The following is a 21,097-nucleotide window of genomic DNA, read 5'->3' as shown; positions in this document are numbered from 1 at the left end:
AATCACTCTGTTATTGCATCCAAGGAGATGCCCGGCCAGGGAGCTCCTGGACCACTCAGAGATTTCGCAACGTAAGGGCACAGGGTGTCTGTAACAGGGCACAGCTACGCCACGACTGTAACTAAAAATCAGACTTGATTTTCATACTTGTAACTCACTTGTGACTGAAGTCCCATAGCTATGGTAAACATCCTGTGCTCACCTGAGCATTAATGTGCTGGAGATAAAAGGTTTAAATAAATGAAGGATGCTCAGGCTGTGGCACCCGAGCCTGACATTCCCATATATTCACTTCACAAACATTTTTTTAAGAACACAGCAGACAATCGCTAACGTTTGAGAGCTGGTGCTTGCTCATTATAGTTGGCACCCAATATTAAACCCTATCTCAGATTAGGATTTACACTGCCTCTGCATGAAAACTATTATGCCAATGTTTGCTTAACTGATTTGCTGAGTAACAGCTTTAAAGTGGGTAAAAACTATTTTCAGTTAAAACACCCATTTACAAAACTGAGGCACAACAGAATTAAGCTGTCAATAATTTACATATAGAATGGTAATGACATTTTTGTCACCTTTTTTTTCCCAAAAATGGGATACTTTACAAAATATCCTCTTTTGCACGTACCATTAAGTATGTAAACATTTTCTGGAGTTCTAGTAGAGTGGTCTTGTGTTTCATGTCTTCTGAATACTGAAAGAAATTCATAAAAGAACATTTTATCTTTTTGCTTTTAACTTTCCAAAAACAGCCCTTAAAAAGATGAAACAATCATCTTTTTAAACCACCACTTCATTATCGACAATTAAGAAAAATGACTGTGTACAAGAAGATACAGTATGCTATTTTGCACTTCTATACAAAGCACTACCTACTCATTCTTTGGCATGTCAACATTAAACCTAAGTCAAAAAATAACTCTCTTATAAAAATTTACTGCAGAAAGGACCTTTGAGGAAAGTATTACTAAAGACTGTAGTAATTTTGGAATAATTATTTTCAATTCATAGATGTTGTAGGAGTTCTGATCAACCCTCTATATAATGCATTTCACATGCAGACCAGCAGCTTCCTCTTACTTGATTTTTATTTATAAATGACTAATTCTAGATGAAATTAGGTGACAGCTACCAATAACTTAATGATAAGAAAAAATTATGAGGTCCCTGCCAGTTAGGGTGTTTCACACATTGTATATGCCCTGTTGATGTCAGGGATCAAAATGAAGCTTTCTCTTTTACAATAAATAGCTAGAAATAATAATATTATATTTCTGGAAGTTAACCAATGTATACTAATTTACAGGACTTGCTGTACTTCTGGTAGTATGAGATACATGCTCTGGGACTTTATATAAACATTCAAGAAGAATGACATTTATTCTAACAAAATGACAAATTAGGAGTTAAGAAAAACCAGACAATTCACATAAAACCAAACTTGAATAAATCTGGTTGATAGCAACAGAAATATGAGTTTGAGAACATGTTTTATTCCAATATCACCTTAAGAACCTACTGCATTACAAATATATTAAGAAAATCTCTTCACTTTAGACATCAGCAAAAGAATCCAACTGAATAAAAAGCAAACTAACTCCTGAAGAAATACTCTTTATCAAGAAGTGAGTCTTAAAAGTCTGTACTTTATCAGCATTCGCACTGATTCCAACTTTAAACTTCTATCGAAATCCACACAAGGAACGTAAAACCCCAGAGCGTACCTTTGCAGTAAAGATTGCTTGTCTGGCCTCTGGTATCATGTACAGCTGCTGAATAGTGGATGCCAAGTAACATGTAGCTCCAAGATTAGTTAGACCCACAAATCTACATTCAGCACGAACATCATCATGTGGCCAATAATCCCACTTGTAAGGTGCATGAGAAGCTGTAAAAAATATGAATCACACGCAGAAAAAGATTAAATTCAAAGTACAATTTACAAAAACATAAACACAAATAAAAGCTTTAGGCTTAAATTAATAAAATGCATCCTGTTCATGCATTCGATATTTACAGACTGCTGATTTTGGCTGGGACAGAGTTAATGTTCTTCACAGCAGCTAGTATGGGGCTATGGTTTGGATTTGTGCTGGAAACAAGTGTTGTTAATTCGGGAATGTTTTCAATATTGCCAGAGTCAAGGTCTTTTCTGCTTCTCACCCCTCCCCACCAGCGAGTAGGCTGGGGGAGCACAAGATGTTGGGAAAGGACACGGCTGGGACAAGTGACCCCAACTGACCCAAGGGATACCCCAGACCATACGACATCATGCTCAGTACAAAAAGCTGGGGGAAGAAGAGGGTGGGGGGACGTTCAGAGTGATGGAGTCTGTCTTCCCAAGTACCTGCTACACGTGACGGAGCCCTGCTTTCCCAGAGATGGCTGAGCCTGCCTGCCGATGGGAAGTGGCGAATGAATTCCTTGTTTTGCTTCGCTTGCGTGCACAGCTTTTGCTTTACCATTAAACTGTTCTTATCTCAACTCATGAGTTTTCTCACTTATACTCTTCTGCCTCCCTCACCCATCCCACTGGAAGGGGAGTGAGCAAGCGGCTGTGTGGGGCGTAGTTGCTGGCTGGGGTTAAACCATGACACAGACATACCTGGTCTTTACGAAAATGCACTATAGGCACATCAAGAAAATCACTTTTCTTGTGAAAGTGAGTCTTTCTAGATGCCACACTATTTTGGTCTGCAAGTGATTTGCTGTGCTCTCCAAAGCATTACTGGTGCTTGTTCTAGTGGTAGCATTACATACAGTAATGGTCTTCCAGCCTATACCTTTAAACTAAAGTTTGGTAAAACCACATAATGTTTTCACCATCAAGAGCATCCATAAATTCTAAACATTGGCTGCTATGCATTTTTTATACGTAAGAAAGGTTTTTTTATAATACGAGCCAACCATCGCTCTCTCAACACTTGTACTGCCTAGACCAATGAGAACGTACTTTTAACTGATAACATACAACACTTACAAGCTCCCAAACGTATACATCATTCCCTTAGCACAAAAATTACTCATAATATCTATTAGCCATTCCCATGCACCCCGATGTCATATTGAAAGAAAGCAAAGCAGAGTCTCTGCACCCAGAGACCCAAGTTCGGGAGGCTTCCCTTCACATAACAAAACACAGATTTAGTATCAGAGATAACCACACATGAAGCGAGATCTTTATTTTCAGAAGAGAAAAGCTGGTTTCAGAATGACATCTACTACAAAGGATGTCAGGCTAGGAAGAGATCTTTTTGACTGGTACAAAAGACGGATAGATGCTTCTCAGAGATAAGACACAAAAGTAGAGTGAAATAAAGTGGTTGGCTATACAAGAGCTTGAATAAACTTGGGAACAGTTTTTATAGGAAGAGAAGGAATGTTTTTTACTGTATTTCAAAGCCATATATACCAAAGAAATCTGCAATCTGCAAGAAAAATAGGGGTAAGCAAGAAGTGAATTACCTAGAGAATCAGATTGAAGAGACATTTTCCTTTTCTCTAAGTTTTCTATTCCTCTATATTTCATACCAGATGTAGCAATCTATTTCTTACACAGCATGGCACTAGACAAGTTAAGCAAGCCTGACAGACTCTTCTTAATAAACCCTGTTCTGATATGGCTGCCAAGAAATTGGAAGAATGGGAAAGTTCTCACCTGCCAGTCAAGAAGATGGTAAGCAGACTAGACAAACCATTTGTCAGTGATTAGTACTGCTTCTAGACATTGACAGGCTTCTCCTTCTAGCATCCCACGCAGGAGAATGGAATGGGGATTTAATAATTTGAGCTGCAGAGGCAACTAGATGACACAAGCACTAAATTACAGAGGAATTAATCCAGTGTCCAAAGAAATTCACTGCAGCCTACCTTCCTTGGTATGCAAGAAGTTTGACACAAAAACTTTGCTATTCATCCCTGAGGACATCGCTCTCCAGAAAGGTCCTACAAATAATTCAGCACCTCTGTTGAAGAATATGTTCAGATACATACAAAAAAGTAGTCTGGATTTATTTTACAATCCACAAAAGCTACATGGGTTCAAAATTCAAATTTTAAATCCTTAATTATTTTTCAAAGATTAAAGGCTCATTAAGGATTCTTCTCAATTCGCACTACCAGCTATAAATTCAGGAAACTATTTGGCATCCCCTGAACAGATCCTCACATCTTCAGAGACCAGACCCAAAAGACGTTCTGTTGCACAACAAATAACTGTTGTAATCTTCATTTTGGCACTGGCATCAAAACAGCTATTAGCCTCGCAGCTTCAAGTAGGGAAGGAAGGAGTTTTATTTTTCCTGTTTCAACAAATCTCAGTAGCGTGACCTCACGTTACCTGGTTACATCGGGCTAATCGGCCAGTTGAAACAAAGCTCTCCTCCACGTTTAACCTCCTGAAGAAAGTAATTAGCATGGCAGAACACCACAAAATTGCCTCCCTTAACTGAAATCCTTAAATTGCAACATCTTAATTCACCCTTTCTGATGTAAGGACTCAGAATCTATCACTCTGCTTAGAGCACAACAAGTTGTAATTTACAAAGAGATCTGATTATTTCTTCATACTTCCTGAGAATAGTTGGGAGTATCTTCCTCCTACTTCAATCTGACAAAAGCCTTTCAGAAATTTGATAATGAATTTCTCAGGAAGATCCTGTTTTCTCCACCTTGGGATTTTTAAGTGATTGTCTTCATTTTCCTAAAGAAAGCTTTCCTTCTTCCATGTGGATCTTAACTAGAAAAGTAAATCTGAGCCTCATTTATGTCTATCTTCTTTATTCCTCACTGCCATTATAGAAATCAGCCTTTTCTCAGGAACAGAAAGGAAAACTTGTAACCAAACTTGCAATAGTCACATTCTATTTTAAGCAAAATAAAATGGGATTTTTTTTTCCTCTTCAAATGACCAGGCATTTCTTTATACTCCACCTTCTGATCACTCTGCTCCAAACGTAACAGACACTATCTTAAGCTTCCTGGAAAGCAAAGCAGCTGGTCTTGTTTCCCTCCTTTGAACCAAATGTTTTTATTTGTCTTGGTCTTTAAAGAAAGCAAAACTCCTAAACAGTGCAAGAAATTTTATGAACAGAGGGTATCGAAATACCCTTTTCGGTAAGATCAGAGTCTATATTAATTGTTAGTCCTCCCTGTGACATCAGCTACTTCACAGTTCGTTTTCTATGGTAACACTTGCTGAAAATGCTTGAAGGCATCCCTAGGTCTTCAGTTAAAAAACACTGTATCTGTGAAGTAAGAAAAAGCACCCAAATCATTCTCTTCTTCCATCCATCAAGGAACGGAGCTACATTAGTAGAAACTTTAAAGGTAAATGCTGCTGCAGTTAAAACTTTACCACAACTACTTCACGTCATACTGGTGTAAGTCTGAAGAGCAGTATACAGGAGTACATTTTAATATGACTGCCATAATAGGGTCTTAGTAACATCATTTTTAATTAGAACCCTAATTATGGTTTTTTTTGTCCCAGGGAAAACGTTCTAGCTGTCCTTTAATAAGATGGTTTCTTTTGAAAATTTTACTTTATTTTGCTACATTAAATTGAAGCCATCTCTTAGGAGCACCCTAGCTTCAACCAACTCAAGTGTGAGAAACAGTGGTAGAACTGCAGAGACAGCAACTGGTGAGACCAAAGGCCAACAACTGTAAAAGCAGCAGGATCAAAAATTTCTCCAATGAACCACAGAACTAAAACGTTAAAACCAAAGACAGGATGAAAATCTGTAATATTTTCCTTAATGTTTCTCCTAAGAAGAATGGAGAGACAGGCCTAAGACCAAGATTTTTAAAGACTAGTAAGATTAGAGAGATAAACCAAGTGGAAAAATCCAGTTTTAAGCATCTTTGGATCACATCAATGGAATAACAAAACTTTAAACAAATGAGCTATCACAAGTCCTGTGTCAGTTGCACATCAGAAAGAGGCAAAGGCACTCTGCCAGTTGTAATAAAGTTAATATTCATGAAACAGAGATATACTGAATATGGAGCAGGAACACAGACCAGATGGCTCAGGAGAACTCGGGAAGAAACAATCTAGAGAAGAGTATCTGGAATAAAGTAACAACAGTGGTAAATATTACAGGAAATTTCAGCACCTAGGAATTAGTGGGATTTGGAGTGAGAAAAATACTATCTGTAAAAAATGAATGAATGCACCTGGAGAGATACAAACAACTTCAACAGCAGAAGGTGTACTCACAGCAAACCAAAATATCTGATATTTTCATAAAATATCTTCTTCATAATATTTCCCCTGAACATATGAGACTTTGGAGGCTTCTTAGAAGGCCCCAGGCATATAAGTACAGAACATGGAACAATATTAGGATCAGATTTCTCTTTTGCTTCCTGAATTGTAAGGCACTAAATCAATTCCATAGATTATAATAAATTACAGATCCTCAGGTTACAGGAATTTCAACAGGGCATGCGAAAGGAAATCTATCAAGCTAAAAATGCATAATGAGAATTTGCAAATCAAAGACAAAATATTAACTAACTTCAAATTTTGGTAATTTGCATATTACGTATAGGAATTGTTTCCAAAACACAGGAAGCATAAAAGCGAAGAGGCATAACAAAATTGTATTAGCACTGTATGCAGACATCTGGGTACAGACTGAAGTCAACTGCAAAGATATTAGGGACCTGGAAACATGACAGCGCTGTTAACAGCCAATACATCTACAGTACTTGCATAAACATACCATGTTTCTTCATGTTATAAAAGGGAAAACAGAAATTAAAATGCAGCACAAGCCAATGAGACATGCAAAATCCTTTCTAACAACGTTATCTATGTGTCGGTGTCATTAAACAGGATCACGTACTTTAAATAACCCATATTTAATAACAGATGATCTAAAAATTATACAGGGGATTAAATCCACTCATTTGCTAGGTGAGCAAAAGATGCCCACACCTGCTCTGTGGCACTACCTAAGTGATGGTGGCTAAGTAGTAGAGCTACGAAGTGGACTTTTAAGAGCGGTGTTAGTGCCAACAGTGTCTTACTTCACTACTACTTTTGGAAAGTGGGACTGTTCAGTTTAAGTCTAAAAATATTCTGCGTCACCTTTGCATTTCCCTGTTTCTCCTATGCATTCTTAACAGATCATTATTTTTAGAAAGTCATTAAATGCAGACACTTCTGATGTATTTCAGGAGGAAATGGAAACTCTGTGATTGCAGTACTGTTCACAATGGTTGCTAGCCATCCCCATCATAAACACAGAGTCTTCAGAAGAGTTCATATTATAAGAACACTATTTTCTTTACTGAACTTGACAAATCCGACAATTCAAAACAAACCCAAAATGAACAGAAAATGCAAACGGACTAGTTTTCCACAAAATACTCAAAAGTTATCTATGAATAAAGGTTCTTACACTGCATATGTTGTGCCATAACCCAGTTGTGGAGCAGCCTGTAGTTTTCCACGGACCCCTTTACCATTTCTACCAACAAGTCATAAGCAGCAGCCCTTGAAGAATGTGACTTGCATTTCGGCTGTTGTCTATCTTTCAAACTTGGCAGCAAGAACAGAAGGTTAAAGATGTCTCTCAGAAACTCCTGCAAAACAGTTCAATCAGCATATTTAGCGGTTTGAACACATTCTTAAAAGACAAATCATGTATTAATAATCTTCTAGAAACTTTTACAGACTTTCTAGACCTCTGTTATTTACAGAACTCTCTAACTTGTATGCAAGTTCTGAATTAAGAATACTTTATACTACATAAAGTGCCCTGTAACCATATTATAGCCTAAAGAGAAACATGTCCATTGAAAAAGTATGACAAATGATGCTTGATTCATGATTGATAATTTAATTTGACAAACCACACACATGTATTTTTAGTAACTTTAAGGCTAGTTTCTCCTAGTGAAAGACAGCACATAACCTTAATCACTCCACTGGTTTGAGTTTTATGAATCACTAATTAATCTTAAAACATACAATATACATGGTACATAATTTAGTGCAAGTGCATTTTTGTATTGTTTTGTGTTTGGAATATTAACTGAACTATAAAAGGCACAAAGCATAGGTGTACCAAGTCAGGCTGCCTTTGGATGATAAATACATATTACACGCTCTTATTTATCTTCACCATCTCAGATTAATACACTAAAAAAGAGGTATCTGTCTATACTTCAGCACCTCCTCTCTATGTAGCCAATTTAACTCAGTAAAATTAAACCAAAAGTAAAATATTAGAAGGATAACCAAAAAAAAAAAAAAGATGATCCATACAGGTCTATAAGAACAGGTCGTACTCTTCCACAACTACAGCACCTTCAAAGAAGCGCAGAATGGTGAAAAGGCTTTCCTCCATCTTTCAGCTACAAAGCGAACCTTACTAATTAGTCATTTAAGTGGTGTAACGAGAGACCATGAAAGAAGAAATTGAGCAGAATTTATAAAGCAGTATTTCAACAAATTTCCTTAAACAACCAGCAATTCATGTGCATACTTTATGTTTGGGGCTGATGACATGATCCATAGCCTACACTTCACTGCTTCTGTAACATGTTTGCAATCTTAACAAACTGTATTTGATCATTAAATCATATTAGTAGTGCATCATTTTAGTTGTCTACGTAATCAGACAATAAATCCTCTACCTCTGCAGAATTTTGATTGCTTTTTTTCCCCCAAAGATACCTTGAATTTTTTTGAGGGACAGAAATCTTTCCCCACTCGTAGAGCAGAGACTACCAATCCAGCTATCACACTTCATTCTACAATTTCTACACTGTAATTAAAAAAAAGTTCTTCCTGAATTTCCCCATTCAGGTATATTCATTTAAGAAGCCTTTTAATGTTAAAAGGCAGGCTCTGCTGTAAAATCTAACTGATTTCTAAATATTTTTAAAAATGGCCTTCCACAGAGTGCACCCCAAAATCACCATAAAAAGCCTTGTTTTGGAGTGCAGGAAAATTTCTATAGTCTTAATATAAAATCTTACAACCAGGGTTTGTAGCCAAATAATTTAGAGAGGTCTTCTCCTGGCCAATATAGTTAAACAAAGTTCTTGCAGATTTCTCCACACTTTGGAGAAAGAAAATGCATAAAATTAAAAATAAAGAGATACCTGGTTTCTTGATAGTTAGTCTGTATCAGGAGTGTTTGTGGGGGCAACAGCCTGGTTCCTTCTCATTCCTAACCATACCTGTTCAGGTGTAGATGATTACAGCTCATCAGCAGACCAGCTGCATCTGCTAAGTGGAGTTTTAGATTGTGCTCAGCTGCTGCCTAGTGCTGTGCTGCAGCCTTTTTCAAAGAGGCATTTTGATACACCAGTCACCTTAAGGTGTCCCAGACTGGAAAAGCAGTAACTTCAGAGATCTGAATCTATCTTTTTCTGATTAACGTTCTCAGTCTTGTATATTTGTGCTGACTGAATTCTGACACATTGGAGCAGGGAAGACAAAGAACACTACAGATGATTTTGCTGAGGCTAAATGTAAAACCCCAATCTTGTTAAAAATAGATCTCTTGACCATCAAAGTGGCCTTAAGATACACCTTTCTAGTGAAGATCTGCTGGCCGGTATACGTTAAAAATGTATTTTTGTACACTTAGTGTAGACTAAGGTAGGCAGTGATTATCTATGAAAGACATCAAAGAAGGTAGACCTTTAAAGTTTGACAATATTTGTTGAACAGTAATTTTGTTTACTTATTAGGAGAATGAACCTATAGGGAAGAAAAGGCACAGCGGAGCATCAGAATCCTCTGGGCAAGCCTAAATTATCTTCAGTATTTGCCAGAGCTATGTTCCTGGATATTTTTTCACCAACCTTTGCTCAGAGGGAAGCATGTGGTTTCACAATCCTGTTCTATTACACTGAACACAATACAAAACTCTTCACCAATGCACTTTATAATATGCATTAATAAGTGCTCTTAATTGTACATAGAATTAAAAAAAAAAAAAGACTAAATCATGACTTAGTCTCAGAAAATGTGCTAAGTCCCTGTCTCTCAGAAAAGCCAAACTCTTCTTGAGAAGTTTAGTTGCAGATACTACTCTGTTCACATTCATCCTTTTTTCAAATCAAATTTCTGTCCTCCCTGTGATATTCTACACACATGCAATGTACTCTAGGATTCTGTATAGTATTACTCCTCCCTACTTAAGCTTCCCCTTTGTTTCCTTCTTATGCTTTTCATATAGCCAAGCTACATAAATCTGATGTTTGCATACCTCTTCTAATTTCTACATCATCCCCCACACTGCACTCTTGTGAATCAAATTCTTGCTCTAATTTCATCTGCAAGCTCTCCATATTTAAAATACACTTATTCCAGGAGAATTCTATAGTGATAGTATTTTAAAATGCTATCAGCAATGTAACTTTATGTTAAGTGGTGCATAACATGGACACTATTAAAACTTTTGGACAGTAAAATTACCTTCAGGGCCATTTTACAATAACAGAGTAAACAGACAGGATGTATACAACATAATTGGATACAAGGGACATTTCCTGGTGAAACCTCGCTAAAGATCCAATCATAAGCCCAGCAGTCTATAGAACATCTGTTTAAGTCAGCTTTCACACCACAAATTTTAGTTGGTTTTTTTTTTTTAGCCGATGTGGCCCCAAAACACAAAATAGAAAATTTTTAGCAACTTGCCCTGCCAAGCCACTCTCCCATCTTAATCTTATAAGCACAGGTGGAACGTAATATCCTTGTAACAGGTGTCTGCCACTGTGTAGATGTAGCCTTTAAAAGCTACTTTTAGATCACAGCTGTCCCAGGATATGATCAAAAAGCAGCTCTTGCTATGACTTAAACCAGTTAATGCTAATCAATACTAAAAACATTTTCAGATAATAGATGAGAATAAATAAAATTTCTACGATGTAAGAACTCTATCCTGAAATTAAACAGAGTTAGAAAGGGTAAGGACTATATCTGCTACTTTTTAATAAGGGAATAATGCTATGTGTGTTTTTATCCATCATCCTAAGGCTAGAAATATGATATATTCACATATATTGAGCCCCGCAATCAAAATGGTAGAAAAAAGGTGAAATGAAGAACGCACAAGAAATAACACTATTTTGATCTCTTCATGGTCTTCCAGTGTTCTTTTCCTACCTGGCCTTCACGAGAAAATTTAAAGGGTGGTTTGTGCTTAATAACACTTGTGGCAAGACGAAGTAGTCCTGTAAGTCCATCATCTTCTATATTACCATCTTGATGGTCAAGGATTTCTCTGCTATATATACACAGATATACAAAAGACATGTTAAAACTGTTTCACTAACAATAAACATAATGCAACTTAAAAGTGAAATTACTGGTAGCAAACCTTACCTCCGAATACAGTCAGCAAGATGTCTTGCTAGTGCATCTAAATCAAGCAGTGTCGTCTGATTAAAAATAAAGAAGATGGAATATAAATGGAAAATAATTATGTATTTCATGAATTACAATTTATAAGCCTAGTCTGAAACGATGCTTATACTTTTGGATCAAATTTTGTTATCGCACACAGAAAAACAGGGACAATTAAAACTCATCTTTCAAACATGCTCACAACAGTATTTTAATAATTTTTATAAATGGGATGAAATTGCTTTTTTGAAATCAATGCTGTACAAGTTAAATGAAATAACATTTAGTCTTTCAATTCCAGACCCACAAATATACTATACCATACTGAAGAAAATGCAAAAATTTTAGAGAGAAGCGCTTAATTGTTACTTCTCACAAGAACACACAGTTTCTCATCAGAAGGTTGAAAAGTCCCATTAGCATTTCTTGCTTGAGCAACATGCAGTAGGCAGAACTGCAGCCTAGCTGTAGGATTCAATTAATAAAACAGAAATGGAAAGAAACTGAGCAGAGGAATGGGGTGGGGGGAGCAAAATTTTTGCCTCTACTGGGAACATCCAGAGTCAGGGGAGGACAAGACTTTTCCATTCTGGAGAAACTAGGATTAAGGCTTTATCTTCCTTCCCTTTCCAGACTCCTGCCACAACACCGAGAACGAACTAGAGAGATTTATGTAGGGCCATCAGCCAGCACAAGCAGCTGTAGAGTTTGTCCAAAAGGTAACTTTAGCCCTTTAGAGATGTTTCCAAAGTTTTCTAACCTGTGCTAAGTGGCTGTCAACTGAAATTTTTTCCTCTTTCAGCTTTAGTCAAATACTTGATTACCTCCTCCTTAGACCGCACTGAAATTATCAATAGTGAATCTCACAGGTAACGACAGTATTCCCAATGACTGTTATACAAAAAGGGTGAACTTTGGTGAAGGTCTTATACCCATCCCTCTTTCCTGACTCTACAGGTTCAGTATCTGAAGCTTCCTTTGGCCAAGTACTACTAAATACACATCAGAGAGTAGGGAAAGTTGGGAGATGGGAAAGATCCAAGAGCAGTCCTGTATCTTAAGTAAAAAGGTCTCACACTGAAGTAAAAATGTCTGAACACCCAAATTTTAAAAAGCAAACATGCGTATGAATGCAAAGCAAAACCTACCTGACTTGCATCTTTGACATGTATGTTATCAATCAGTTTGCACAGCAGCCAAAAGTATTCCTTACAACCTGGTCGCAGCACTGTTTCTTCTTCATAATCCTCTATCTGTGAAAAGAAATTGTTTTTGTTATGAAGTACATCGGACAAAATAACTGTGTATTAAAAAAAGGAGTAAACACAGTAACTGTTACAAGAATATTACTTTCTTCAAGCCCCTATTTAAGATAAGCCAAGAACAATGTATTTTACAATGGTAACAGCACGTGTTCTGTTTTTCTTCTGCAATATTTATTACTTGTCTTGGAAGATTGTCAGGATGAACTGCCAGACCCTTGGAAAAAAGTCTGGAGTAGTATTGACTTCATCCTACCCACTGCAAATAGCAAAGATTTTCAGTGTTAGACTAGACAAAAGATGAGAATCTTTGGCTCAATTCAACAGCAGTTAGTATAACTAATTTTAAACTCTTCTGACAATGAGTCAAGTAATGCAAAATCTTCTGTAGATTGTTTTAACTTTTTTTTTAATGTCAACAGAGTTTAAAACGAAAGCAGACTTAACCTGAATGAACCACTCTTACCTGAAATCAAATGCCACACACAGTGACAAGAATAACTGCCTGACAGACCCAAAATCCAGGTTCACACTTCACTGCCATGCAAGCCCACACAAGTGCTCTCCTTCAGATGTAGCTACATCAGCTGAACTCAGCACCGTCTCCCCTGCTGTGCATTGCTAGGTCTACAATCCCAAACTGACTTTAGGCAAAATCATCCAGGTTAGTTCAAACCATCTCTATTAACCTGCGCACATTAACAGCGAGAACTCCTCCTGAAGTAGCTTCAACAACATCCAACAACAATCTCTTCTATTTATTAGAGCTGTGAGGACAGTAATACTCCAACAGAAATACAGCAGCGGTTGACCAGGGAACAAAAACATTCAGTCACAACAACAGAGGGTACCTATTTATTTGTAAAACAATGTACTGATTTATTTAGGTACTTACTTACATTTAAAAGAGAAATCAAGGCATATATTGAAAACACAACTGTTACTCCCTAACTGTGTGTTATGGGGACACTTAAAATTCCAGAACTAGAGCACTTCCTAAATGCTATTCTGCATTTCTTCAAACACAGGCAAACTCTAAATTTACTGTAGTGTCACAGCCTTAACTACTGCTGTGAAGTTTCTGGAAGCATCTAAACCAGAAGTCTTAATATATCTCCATGTATCAGAAACAGTATGTCAGACATAACGACAATGTGCTATCATTTTTTCTTTTTATATTAACAAAAGTAAGCTCAAATAGATATTTGATAAAGTCTTGTAATTTCTTAAAAACTTACCCGGATAGGTTTCAGAGCTTGAGCGTCAGGGAGAAATTTTAACAACGTTGATGCAGCCAGCAGCAGAAAGGATCGATTAATTGAGTCTCCCCCATCGAGACCAGAGAGAGATAACTTGTATAAACCATTGCAAGACTCATGGCGAACAGCAGTCTTTATGAAAAATAAAAGAATTAAATGATTACACATGTTATTTAGAAGACTTTTTCCTTTTGTTGACTTTTCTTTCATATGTACATAATAAGTTCATCTCATAATATGTATCAGGTTATCAAGGTAGAATATGTCTTTCTAAAAACACGTATTATAAAAAGCGTACATTTAAATTACTTACAGAAAAATGCAAAAGATACCATTCTAACTAAAAAGCTGATTTGTCTGTGACCCTTGAGTTATGTATTTTCTACAGTAAAGATTACAGCCAGTTACTAAAATAGAAAATAACACATCTGGTCAAATTAGGGAAACCTGTATGATGCTGGAACTCATAGTTACTCAGTCCTAACTATAGGGTTAATTTGTTTAATTTCACTGGAAGAATTATTTTCTTCTTTCTTTTATTCTTTTCTTAAGGAAAATGCCCACAGACTATCTCTAATCGAGCTTTGGACGTTTGCACTCCTTCTTTTCCAGGGTTATTAAAAGGAGTCAGCATGTAAGCTTTTTCTGTGCTTGAGTAATAAAGCAACAGATAGTAACTATCACATCACGCCCACATTGCACTGTTAAGCAATCACTAGTAAATACAAAAATTTTATACTACGCATACCTTTATGCAATTTTCAAGTTTTTCTTACATCAGAAAAAATTACTTAAAGCTAGGCAAAGATTTGGTGAAGACAAACATTTTGATATCAACTCTCATTCACTTCATTTTGTGATAAAAAGCATAGCTGAAAAAACATATAATGGGGGAAGTATATTTAGACTAATCCATGTCAGAGGGCAGCACCCAGAAATTTCGACAAATAACAATGAGAAAATTAACTTCAAGCAGAAGCCAAGAACAAAGACAAGAGTTTATAAACTGGCTTGCAATCAACCACATGTGCCATCTTACACTGTATTTTAACTACAGCTGATTACTTAAACAGGATTGCAAGTAACTGAGTCAGATCCTGCCTACTTTTAGCAGGAAACAACATGTTTTGAATTTAATGGTAGCTTGAAACCAAAGTTAATCTTGTTCGGTATTATGCACTAATTAGTAATGCAATAACCTCTCCTTCAACATACCTCTGGAATAAGAAGGGTAAGTTTTTTTAGCCAGTCTTGCAAATGATCACTGTCCGCCAGACTGGATTTCACCAAGGAACAGCAGTGAGCCCAACTCACCAAGAGCCACATTGAATAATGAGTGACTGAAAGAAAATGAGATAAATCACGCTGTAACTAACAGAATAGGCTCATCAGATTGAATATTTGCACAGTTCAAGCACATATGACATTTATTTTAGTCATATTTATGTACAAGACTAAACCCTTATTGGCACATAAGATAGTACCTAAACTCAGAATTTTACCAATATGCTTCCTAAATACTGACCACTGTACTACTCATTAAGAATTACCAATCTGGGGCACAATCCTTCCCTGCATCTCTACTTCTTAAGCAGTGAGCTGGTACTTTGCTAATGGGTTGCATCATGTCTCAACATGAACACTTCCCTGGACTAACTAGTATATCTGTTCCTTTCTTCTTAACAGCTAAAAGCAAAACTTTAGTAGGTGATACATAGCATTTACTAAGAATTCCAGTTCATAAACAGGAAAATCTGCAGGGGAGAACAAAGTGGAAAAACTGAAGGCAACATATAAGCCTAGGACGACATACCCATATTTATGCATGCCTGTGCTGTATTTTTGACAATTATTTTGATACAGAGTTAATCTGACACAGGTCATTCAGAAACCTCCACAAGAGGGATAGAAGGGGGAGCTCCAAGGGATTCTGGGACCAGAATGACTTCTGTAAACCAGAATAAAGATGACTACTGGTGACTCTATCGTGGTGTTATATATGCCGCTCTTCGGAAGACAAGAATACAGCTGGTTTTCCTACCAAAACCAGCTCTTCCGGAGATGAAGGCATAGCTACAGTGCAAAATTTCAATTCCTATAAAACAATTTCCAGAGAAGGAAAGCCTCTCCATGTATTCCCATCTAGATTAAAACAGCCCTAACACTACCAAGGAACACAATTTTATAGCATTCTAATGGTGGAATAAAACAAACACTTAACTTATCTTCAATATGTTTTCATTACTATTAGTTCGTAACATGCGGCTATTTTGCAGCACTAACCTTCATGTCTTGACCTGTGATCAGATTGAGCTTTCAACACCCTGAACAGGAAGAAGATAAAGCCATTTGAACTTTTATCACAGAACGTAACAGATTACCACTTAGAAATACAAGTATACAGAAGTGACAACACAGTTATCCTTAAGTACCCAGTAAGAAAACTAGAATTTTCATCTTAAAAGGATTAATTTCTTCCAGTATTCAAAATCAGCAACAACAATAAAACTATGAAAATCTTCAAGTCACCCCCTTAAAGCTTTAATGACAAGATAAAAAGTCAAGAAAAAACACCCACACTCCCTTTATTTTATCCAAAAAAGAGAAGATGTAAAATGGAACTAAGAACTGACCCATACAGAAGAAAGCTAGTATTCTTCATAAAGAACCACACCTTGAACAAACATTTGCAAACTTCAGACAAATTTTAAATGTTTCTATTTATTTACTTACTTTTTTATAAATTGCAATAAAAGGTTATGAAACCAAAACCGTACTGTATATATTAAAGTTATTCCTGCAACTCAACTAGAAGTTAAGGTTAGGCACACTTGCAGTCTTGACTGGAAATGCTCTGAATGTTCTCAATAATCTTTTAAAAATATGGTAAAACATGTTATCCATTACTTGGAATCATTTAATTCTACAACACCAAATGTAGCAAAAAACCTGACCTCCCCACCATCAGCCCAACTGTCACGATGCAGTCCTACACAGAATTGCTTTTCTCAGGACAAAAGGCAAAAAGACAAAAATTTCTAGTAGTCCATTTCTGAAGGTAAAATTTTGCCTTCAGTACATGCATGCTCGATAAAACAATAAGGGTAATTTCACCAGTAATAAGCTAATGCTACTAGGATGGGAAAAACAAGTCAAAACCAGCAGCCGACTAAGCAACTTAAAAGTGAATTTATTTTAAGTTCTCCTTTACATTGCCTTGAAACTGAGAATGCTAAATGCTACAGAGAGAACAAAGAAATAGTTTTGGCATGGGAATTTATGAGAGCATACCATATATAGTTTGCTGCTCTACGTCTTACATCCTGACCATTGAGAGTTCTCCCCACTCTCCTCTCTCTCACTCCTCCTATAAGGGTAGGATAACTACCAGAAGAAGTGACTAAGAAAAGCAAGTCTAATGCCTATAGACTTAAATTTCGGATATGGGTGTTAATGTGGACTACAAATAAAAAAGCTATTTACTTTATTTAAAGCAGCGATGAAAATGTGCACACTTCATTAGCTTTATTACAAAAATAAAAAGATATTGTACCTAGGTGCCAAGTTGTCATATGTATAAGCAACTGACATAAGTCGCTGAATCAAACTGGTTCCCTGGACAAGTACAAGAAACACCTTTAAAAATTGAAGTCAAAAGAAAAAAAAAACAGTTAATATAACAACAAGCTTTTTGATCTGTTTTTAAATTATACACACTGTGTGAATCTAAAACAAACCCACCTGTGTAGAGGGAGGAAGAGCAAAAGACAAACAGTATCTCCATAGTTAAAACTTACATTGTTTTTTATTAAGGCAGCTCTAAAATCCTGTGTTTCATTGACTAAGTCTAGATGCTAAAATTTCATTCTATTTCTCTAAGAAAGACAATTTAACTGAATAGAAAAATCAACTGTTTATTCAATCCTTTTAGTAAAAACACAGTTGGGGTTTTTTTAAAAGCATAGACTATCCACTTCCTTTAAAAATCTTAGGCTTGAGGAGGCAGGGATGACCATGAGGTTGGACATGTAAATTTCACCTATTTCTGTGATCCACACATTTTATTGACTATACATTCACTTAAATTATTCATTTTTAAAGAACTGGACAGGCTACACAGAATTTTCAAATCAAAGTCTGAAGAAACTATTTTTAAATATTTAGATAGCTAATCCACTGCAGTAAAAAAATATTGATCAATTGACAATTAAAAATTTAAAACCAGTTATAGAAACGAGTAGCAGCATTTATACACACCCAATGTTAAAAAAATGTAATACATTTGATACTTTTCCTGTATCATAGTAGCTTTGGCAATTTAAGGATCTGTTTTGTCAAAAAGAACCAATACTTATAGAACAGTTAAGGCCTTTCCGTGCATAACAATGTCAAACGGGAAGTTTGGCTCCAGCTCACAGTTCAAATCTACACTTTCTGGCAATCGCAGCCGGTCCTGTGCCCAAGAGCAATAGATTTACAGTGAACACATCTCTGATACCAAAATACTACCAATTAAATATCAGGCTTGGTCTACATTAGGAAATTAACATGCAGGAATCTGGTAGGAAGGTTTACAGGTTTAGGTAAATTTACCATACACTCAGATATCCTTAGTAGAATAAGTTGTTTTAGTGTTTACTAAATGAATCTAAAATGGATTTAGTGAGGATGGGGACAGCCCATGTAACAGGTTATCATAAAACAAGGATTAATTAATCTGAAGAACAGAATCTAAGAAATCGGGATAAAGCACTGAAATTCTGACCTCCCAATTCATATGCTCACCAATCACCAAAAACCGCTTTGGTTCCAGCTTTTAAAACTGTTAGGTTTAAAGCAATTAAAATACCTTTTAGAGGAAACTAACATGTAAGATATAGATTATTATTAGTAACTTTTCCACTACATTATTTTATTACCAAAATAAAGGCTTCACACAACAAAGGAGTAATTTTTCTGCAGATCACAAACTGGACACACTGTTTATCTCTTACCTCTGTTAAACGAGGTATATGAAGGCCCTTTGCATGGTCACTTGCAGTCTTCCTTGATTTGCCTGGCCACGTTCTTTTTCTGTGACTCTCTGCTACACCAGACCAGGCAAAGACATCATGGTAAGCTAAATCCAAATCTGAAGGGTCAACTGCAAACTGGCATATCAGCTTCAGCAAGCAAGCAAGACAGTCTAGCTGCCACTGTGAATAAAAAGAAAATGAATTTTTCCTTTTCTAGGGATTTATTTTACAAATAATTCTACACTTGTTATGGAATTCAAAATGAAAAGCTTAAGTAAGGTATAAAGGATAAACAGCTAGTACTTTAACTGGCAAAACCTCACCAGAACAGACAACAAAGAGGAAGATTATTTAAAAAGTTACTTCTTATAACAAGGACATTTTCATGATTTAGTCCTATTAACACGTGCATTCAAGACATTCTATTATTGAGTGCATGAAATAACACCGAGGAAATAGCACAGGAGGAAGCTCTAGAGTTAAGAGTCTTTCCTGCATTGTATTTAACTATAGCACAGAGTACTAAGTACAGCATGCAGAAGTGCTTTCAAATTGAATATATTTAACCATGCAGAGACAACAGATACTACTTCAAAAATACCAGCTCCACCAGAAGGTGTATTACAAGAGTAAAAGTAACAAAAAAAGAGCACCATGTCACAGCAGCACATGAAGTAGGTTGGCTATCTAGCAACTGTACATGTAAGTGTTTGAGATTCTAAGTCAGGACTCTGTATTAAGGTACTTAGTTGTAGAATTTGTTACGACTTTGGCAGTGCTGTGAATGCTTTTTGGACAGACCAATAAAGGCAATCATACAAACTTTTGTTTATAAAGTGACTAGAGATGGACAACTTGTTTCTAATATTGAAATAATTTTAGAACAAATACATCAACATCAGTTTAAAACTATCAAACTTTTTATTAAAAGTATACCTGCCTTCATTTTAGTATTTCAGTAGCAGTCATCAGTTTTATATATACATATGCACGCTCGTTAATTTACTTTTTATGTACATATGACTCAGAGCTTGAGATGTTTCAATTTTTTTAAATCAAATGCCACAGAATTGAACATAGAAGAGAAAAATTAACTCTAACTAAAAAAGTTTTCATTCTGCTAAGAATTTAGCTCAAACTAGTAGTTGAATAATGATGAAAAAGACATTATATAAGAACGACTAATAATAATAACGTTCATTATTCAAAAGTGTCTTTATTAACACCATAGACACAACACTACCGCTTTTCTCTCAATGCCAACAAGGGGAAATGGTATTTCTCTGTCTCTTCAGAGGGAAAGATAATTAACAGATTACTGCTTTTAAAACAGACTATAATAGAAGTTTCCAAATAGCAACCTTCCCTAAAACAAGCAGAAAAAAAGGCAAAAATAAAGTACCTCCTTCTTGTTACACAAATTTTGACTTTTTAAAAAAAGTGTGACATGCAATAGTGTTATCAATGCAGTTGCAGTCATTCCTAAAGATCGGACCCAGGTTTCTTCCTCTAAGATGTTCCCATGATCTACAATTTCACATCCTACAAACTAGGATTTTTTTAAGACTAGACAAAAAATTGAACCAAAAATACACAGAAAAATACAAAAAGTGGTTTTAAAATATAAGGAAGCATAACTATGAAGACTTTTTTAAAAAAGATAATAAATTCTTCCAGGAATATAAAATATTCAAGAAAAGATGCCATTGCACAGACTCTGGTGGCTTCAATTACAGAATCCATTTATTTCACTTACTACAGAAAAGTAACTGTAACAAAGGCTGAAAGTAAGGAAAGTCTTTACAAGTGAGAGCTACGTTATTTTGGAGGAAAAGGGTGAATAAACACCTACCACAGTCCATGATTCCTGTTCTTTAGGTTCTAAGATTCCAGAATTGAAAATTTCTAGTAACTGTTGGAGCCCTCCAGCAGCAACAAACTGTAAGTATATTATGGAACCAATGTGAAAAAAAGCAAATACAGATATACCACTAAGCTCAGTTAGATACCAACCTAAGCTTTATAAATCAATCAATCAATAAATCTGCTAAACTACTCAGCTGCGTATTTTATGAAAAACAAAAGAAATAGTAGTACACAACTATGACAAATTTACAGGCCTGATAACACAGAAAAACTTTAAAATGTTATACCTAAATTTAACATCGAAAACTCTAA

The 21,097-nt window shown here is 35.9% G+C and overlaps 1 protein-coding gene across 16 annotated transcripts in view; it reads right to left on the bottom strand.

The window, feature by feature from the left end:
• The window catches only part of USP34 (ubiquitin specific peptidase 34), a 145,979-nt gene that overhangs the window by 43,532 nt on the left and 81,350 nt on the right, over nucleotides 1-21,097 (bottom strand). For 15 of the 16 annotated variants that reach the window (XM_074864438.1, XM_074864439.1, XM_074864441.1 and 12 more), the window contains 12 exons: nucleotides 20,772-20,858; nucleotides 18,899-19,099; nucleotides 17,458-17,540; nucleotides 16,188-16,228; nucleotides 15,120-15,244; nucleotides 13,884-14,036; nucleotides 12,532-12,636; nucleotides 11,363-11,418; nucleotides 11,144-11,264; nucleotides 7,416-7,599; nucleotides 1,728-1,891; nucleotides 632-697 (listed from right to left, as the gene is read on the bottom strand). In XM_074864438.1, coding sequence (XP_074720539.1) covers nucleotides 632-697; nucleotides 1,728-1,891; nucleotides 7,416-7,599; nucleotides 11,144-11,264; nucleotides 11,363-11,418; nucleotides 12,532-12,636; nucleotides 13,884-14,036; nucleotides 15,120-15,244; nucleotides 16,188-16,228; nucleotides 17,458-17,540; nucleotides 18,899-19,099; nucleotides 20,772-20,858 — 1,386 coding nt within the window. The remainder of the gene's footprint in view (nucleotides 1-631; nucleotides 698-1,727; nucleotides 1,892-7,415; nucleotides 7,600-11,143; nucleotides 11,265-11,362; nucleotides 11,419-12,531; nucleotides 12,637-13,883; nucleotides 14,037-15,119; nucleotides 15,245-16,187; nucleotides 16,229-17,457; nucleotides 17,541-18,898; nucleotides 19,100-20,771; nucleotides 20,859-21,097) is intronic. The other variant, XM_074864444.1, reaches the window with a different exon arrangement.

The sequence above is a fragment of the Strix uralensis genome, chromosome 3, assembly GCF_047716275.1.
Source record: "Strix uralensis isolate ZFMK-TIS-50842 chromosome 3, bStrUra1, whole genome shotgun sequence".
Classification (NCBI taxonomy): Eukaryota; Metazoa; Chordata; class Aves; order Strigiformes; family Strigidae; genus Strix; species Strix uralensis.
This window is presented reverse-complemented; position numbering and strand designations above follow the sequence as displayed.